This window comes from Cryptotermes secundus, unplaced genomic scaffold, assembly GCF_002891405.2.
Source record: "Cryptotermes secundus unplaced genomic scaffold, Csec_1.0 scaffold1754, whole genome shotgun sequence".
NCBI lineage: Eukaryota > Metazoa > Arthropoda > Insecta > Blattodea > Kalotermitidae > Cryptotermes > Cryptotermes secundus.
The window spans coordinates 68,033-74,032 of NW_019729940.1; the positions used below are offsets into that span (position 1 = coordinate 68,033).

The following is a 6,000-nucleotide window of genomic DNA, read 5'->3' on the forward strand; positions in this document are numbered from 1 at the left end:
CTAGGACTGCTTATGCTGTGTTGTTACAGAACAAAATCACAGTTAAGGTAGCGATGTCTTTTTAACCTTTATTTTTGCGTTTGCTATCCCTAGTAAGCAGAGGTCATGTGATGGGCTCTCACTTCTCTATATAATCATAATTAATTCTGAGAGAACAATGCAAGTGAAATTAGAATTTTGCAATTATATCAAAAAAATGCTTTTGGTATTATCAATCTGTTTAGCACATGGCACATTGACCTCGTCTTAATGTATAACTTTTTTTCTTCACAAACTTGTGTTTTAATATCGATTTTCAGCACAGTTTTAAGGAACTCAGTGTTCCATATAAAATTAAAGGCCATTTTGTGGAGTTTCAACTTAGTGTCACAGTCCTCAAGAGATAAAAGTATTAATATTTGGCCTATGAGACATACCAAATGGCAATTCCTTCAAAGATAAATTTGTGTCAAATTTGAACTTTGTTATTGTTTTATGTTTTTCTTATGCAGACATCTCCAACCCTGCTTACAATGTTGGAGAAGCTTGTACCATTAATTGACGATTGGTTCTACACAATGCTAGCCTCCCTGCCTGCCAATCTATGCACCATAAAACGTAACTGTATGTATCATTAAACATTAAATTAGTGTTATGTGTTCTACGTTTAATTCCCAATATTATAGTAACACTTTCCAATTATTTTGATATTTCACCAGAAATTAAATTTATATCATTATGTAATACTGTAGATTGTTACACACATAGCGATTTTGAAATATGCAGTACAAGTAATTCAATCATGTACTGGATCAGTTGATGACTAACAAGTGATTATTTGCTGCTAGATTTTTCAATCTGGGCTGTGTTATAATTTCATCTATGTTATTAAAACAACTGATAAAACTGTACAGCTGACTGCCGAAATGAAATCTCAAGCTTTTCAGGCAAAATTTACAAAGAAAAGTGTAAGAACTACAGTTATTTACATTTAAAATACACATCTTTTCATTCTTCACTTCAATCTTGAACAGGGTGGATTCTTTAAATGTAGTGAAATATGGTGTTACAAATGGAAAACCATTGTTTATACATATTATAGTACATGTGTTTTATGTGTGTGTGTGCATAAGCCTGTAAAAACAACACATAAAATTCTATGTTAGAAATAACTGAATTACAGTTACTGAGACCACATTCTAGGTGCAAAATTTTAAGTATGAGGTTTGACAATAAAGTTCGCGCACTCGCCACAATGTGCTTGCTGTAGCAAAGTGGACAGAAACCTCGGTGTGGTTTGATGATGTTGGCATATCAGCCTTTCACAGCTGTATTGCTGTTGATCTATGGCAGTCTCTTTCTGAGAGGCGTCTATTATTGTCTGAGTGTGTTTTGGTGTGCCGCTGCAAGAATGTCGGAGCTTGAATTAGAGCAATGAATGAACACTGAATTTCTTGTTAAACCTGACAAGAGTCGAAGTGAAATCAGAGAGATGTTGGTGCAAGTTTACAGGGATAATGCTATGAAGTAAACAGCAGTTTACAGGTGGGTGACACGCTTTTTTGAGGGAAGAGAAAGTGCAACTGACAAAGAGAGATCAGGACAGCCAGCAACTAGCAGAACTGAAGAAAACATTGTAAAAGTTTGTCAAATTGTGAGTGCAAATCGTCGGTTGACTATCAGGAGCATAGCAAAGCAAGTGAATATTACAGAGAAACAGTGAGGAAAATCTTAACTGAAGATCTTGACATGAGGAAGGTGTGTGCAAAAATGGTTCCAAGGGAGCTCACCAAAGAACAAAAGCAAAGTTAAAATTTGCCAAGACCTTTTGGAGAGGCAAGATGACATTTATGGCCATGTCATTACAGGTGATAAAACATGGGTCTAACAACATGACCAAATGAAGCGGCAAAGTGCACATTGGAAGACTGCCAATTCTCCACAACCGAAAAAGTCCCATCAGTCCAAATCAAGAGTCAAAACAATGTTGCCAACTTTTTTTATTATTAGGGCGATTGTTCATTATGAGTTTGTACCACAACCAAGTTCACTATTTGGAAGTTATGAAAAGACTGCATGAAAAAATTAAGATGGAAATGACCTGAACTTTTTGCCAACAATTCATGGATCTCACATCACTACAATGCATCTGCTCGTAAGACACTGTCTGTGAGGGCGTTTTTAGCTAGTAAACAATAGCTGTATCGGAACACCCTCCCTATTCACAGGATCTAGCCCCCAATGACTTTTTTTCTGTTCCTGAAGATAAAGAAAATACTGAAAGGAAGGCATTTTGATGACACTGACAACATCAGGAGTAATAGAATGGCAGCTCTGAAGGCCATTTGACAAAACCAGTTCCAAAATGTTTTGAAGGGTGGACTAGGCATTGCCATCGGTGCATAGCATAGTACTTTGAGGGCCACCACACCAATATTTGGCATTGAGATATGTAGGACTTTTACCGCAATAAGTACACAAACTTTATTGTCACACCACATGACATAGCTTTCATAACTGTTATGCTGATGGAGAAATCAAACTGCAGTAATATAGAGTGAAAATGAAACTCATTAAACCTATACCATGCTCAAAATAGGTGAGATAAAATTATACAACAAAGTACAACTATCAGCATGGATTTGAAGTCTCTAAGAGAAACAAAGATCTGACAATTTTTTAAAAAGTCATAGGGCACACAGCACTTGCTCTTGGACGTAATGCATTTTGTATACTTTTCAATAAACTTCCAGGAATGCTTGCTATTCTTTAGTTTAGAATCTCTTGTTATCCTGTTTCCTAATCTAGATGTGTAGTCATTAAAACAGTCAACACAAAGTTCAGTTTCATTCTGTTTTAAACAGGAGTGTAACTTAAATGCAATGCTACTATACATTTTAGTAGAAAATGATTGGGACTAAATATAACTGCACAATATGCATGCTTAAAAACTAAGGCAACAAATCACTATCAGCATGATGCACAGAGACAAATACAAAAAAATCTTCATAAAGAATGAAATAAAGAGTCCTATACATGAAAAAACAGCAGTTAAACATGGGACTGTACAACTTACGCATCATCTGTATAAATAAGAATCAAATGTAACTATACAAACCTAATAGCAGAAGCACCACATATGCATAGAAAACCAAAACTTCACAAAAACAATAATTCAATTTGACCCATAATTATCTGAAAACTGCATGATACGTAGCAAAACACATAGGGAACTCCTAAAATACATGTTACAATTATCAAACATAACATCAAAAACAACCTAAACCTAACAAAAGAGCAAAAAGAAATAACTATCAACAAAAATACCAAAATGTATTCATTCCACATGTAAAGCATATACACATTCATTCACACTGCAGAGACAACCATTCAATTGCAGATAGCCTGGATAATAATTACTGAATGATCATAAAATAAAAACAAGACTTAAAGATACTAACAGAAAAAGTTACAGAATAAAACTATATCCACTTCAATGAAAAATATTATCAACAAAAAATGGTCTAGCAATGGGTGCCCCTACATCAGCCATTCTACAGAAATACTTATACAATAGCTACAGAAAACCCATATCTTAAATAACTTTACAGAACATCACATATGTTATTACTGATACAGAGATGATATGCTAATGATTTACAATGCACAGCACACAGATAGCAATGACACCCTAAATGCATTCAACTTAGTACATGCTAACATAAAATTCACAATAGAAGCAGAAACATAGAACAAAGTAAATTACTTTCATATCACCATCATAAACAAACAAAACAAATTAGAATACAACATATTTCAAAAACTGAAAACAATGGTTCTGATCATACATAATAATTCACATCATTTATACAAACACAAAAGAAATGTAATAAGGTACTTAATTAACAGAATGAATGCACACCTTATAAGAAAAAATTAATTGTAAAATATAATAATCATAATACAAACATACTACTAACTATCACAAATAACAATAAACACAAAAGCATAAGAGAAAGAAACAGAAATGGGCTACATGCACAAGAAATAAGAATAATGGCATAAGTATTTAAGAAAACAAACATAAGATGGCATACAAACTACAAACACAATAAAAAAAATATCTGAAACAAAAAAGAACAAAATATATTCCATAGGAGTGGAATCTACCATCTGAAATGTGCAGATTGTCCCAAGAATTACACTGACATGAGAATTTACCACACACAAACATGGAAGTCAAAAACATTACACAGTACATAGCACAGTTAAGCATTCCAAACCAGATGCATTGAAAAACACAACACTACACACGGCTTACTAATTATAATATTAAAGTATTACAGAAAATACCATTACATCTGCCATAAGGGAAAATTAAAGAAAGTACCTCATTCCACAAAGTTAGGAATGTAACAATAAAAGAAAAGTCAGCATAATCTAGATAAACACTATATGCAAAGTCAACAGTCAATGTAAGCTATGCTTTCATATTATAGGTCTACACTCAAAAACAACAAGCGGAAATAAACATCATGAGGCATGTTATAGCACAGATAAAACGATGACAGTGAACTAAAGTGTTCCTTCATTTTATTTCAATGTCACTTCAATATTTTCATTTTAATAATAATTTAACCCAATTACATAGGAAATCAATAAGAAACCAACAATATATACGAGGGGCGTTCAAGTTCTAAGGTCTCCGATTTTTTTTCTCAGGACTGGGAGCAGATAGACATATGCGGTTTAGTGTAAAATACGTGTGCACTCTTTGTGAATGCATGACAGAGATGGCAGCACTCTACGGCACACAGAACTCTAGTGGTAGCGGCGAGAGTGAGAAGTGTTTTTGATACTTAAGATGGCGACGTTTTCGTTACAAGAACAGCGAGTAATCATTCGTTTTCTCCACTTGCGTGGTGCGACACCCATTGAAATTCATTGCCAGTTGAGTGAGACATGTGGTGATGGTGTCATGAATGTGAAAAATGTGCGTTCGTGGGTGCGACAGTTCAAAGAAGGCCGAACGTCGTGTGACAACGAACCAAAACAATCTCGGCCTCGCACCAACCGGTCTGAAAACATGGTCGAGCAAGTTGAGAAAGTTGTTTTGGAGGATCGCTGATTGAGTGTGGAAAACATCGCCTCCAAAGTTGGCATTTCCGTGGGATCTGTGCACACAATCCTGCATGAAGACCTGCAAATGCAGAAAGTGTCCTCCAAGTGGGTGCCACGAATTCTGACGGATGACCAGAAGGCTGCACGCATGGAAATTTGCCAGGCGATGTTGACACGTGATGAAGGCATGAGTGGGACTTTCTTTTCATCAACTGTGACAATGGATGAGACATGGATGCCGTTTTTCAATCTGCTATTGCATCAGCAATTTTCCAGTGGTCAAAACACACTCCTACAGAAGCGTTCTCAGCGGCCATGGAATCATGGCATCGACGTTGTGAAAAATGTGTACAGCTGCAGGGAGATTACGTTGAAAAGTGACAGAAGTTTCAAATTTTTTGTATGATTATTGTGTGAGAAAAAAATCGGAGACCTTAGAACTTGAACGCACAACGTACATAAAAAATACCCAACATATGTACACTACAAGTAATATACTTCTTACCAAAATCTCACATTTACATTACATTATACGAGTACACGTATGTGAGTTCATTTTATTACCAGCACATCATTACTTGTACATTTCATTATTTGGCCATATGTTAGGTATCCAACTGAATAACACTTATGAACATGGGACCCATATTCTATCAATATGTATGGCATGGCAGTTCAGATAATTGATATTTAAGTGTTTGTACCACCTGATGACAACCCAGAAACAGGGTCAAAATATGTAGTGGGTGATAATGAAATTCTATTAACCTTTAAACGACTAAAGACAACGTATGTCGTCGCAGATATAAAGGCAGCGGTACGAATGACGCCATGTGGTGTCGCAAAGTCCGCGCGTGCGGACGTTATTTGAAATACATTTTTAAGGTAGAAAATAATGTC

At 35.4% G+C, this 6,000-nt stretch overlaps 1 protein-coding gene across 1 annotated transcript in view; it reads left to right on the top strand.

The window, feature by feature from the left end:
* The first annotated feature begins 470 nt into the window (after positions 1-470).
* Positions 471-6,000, top strand: part of LOC117282430 (transcription factor RFX4-like) — a 20,354-nt gene continuing 14,824 nt past the window's right edge. Inside the window, exon 1 of the mRNA XM_033752030.1 lies at positions 471-603. Coding sequence (XP_033607921.1) covers positions 486-603 — 118 coding nt within the window. The 5' untranslated portion in view covers positions 471-485. The remainder of the gene's footprint in view (positions 604-6,000) is intronic.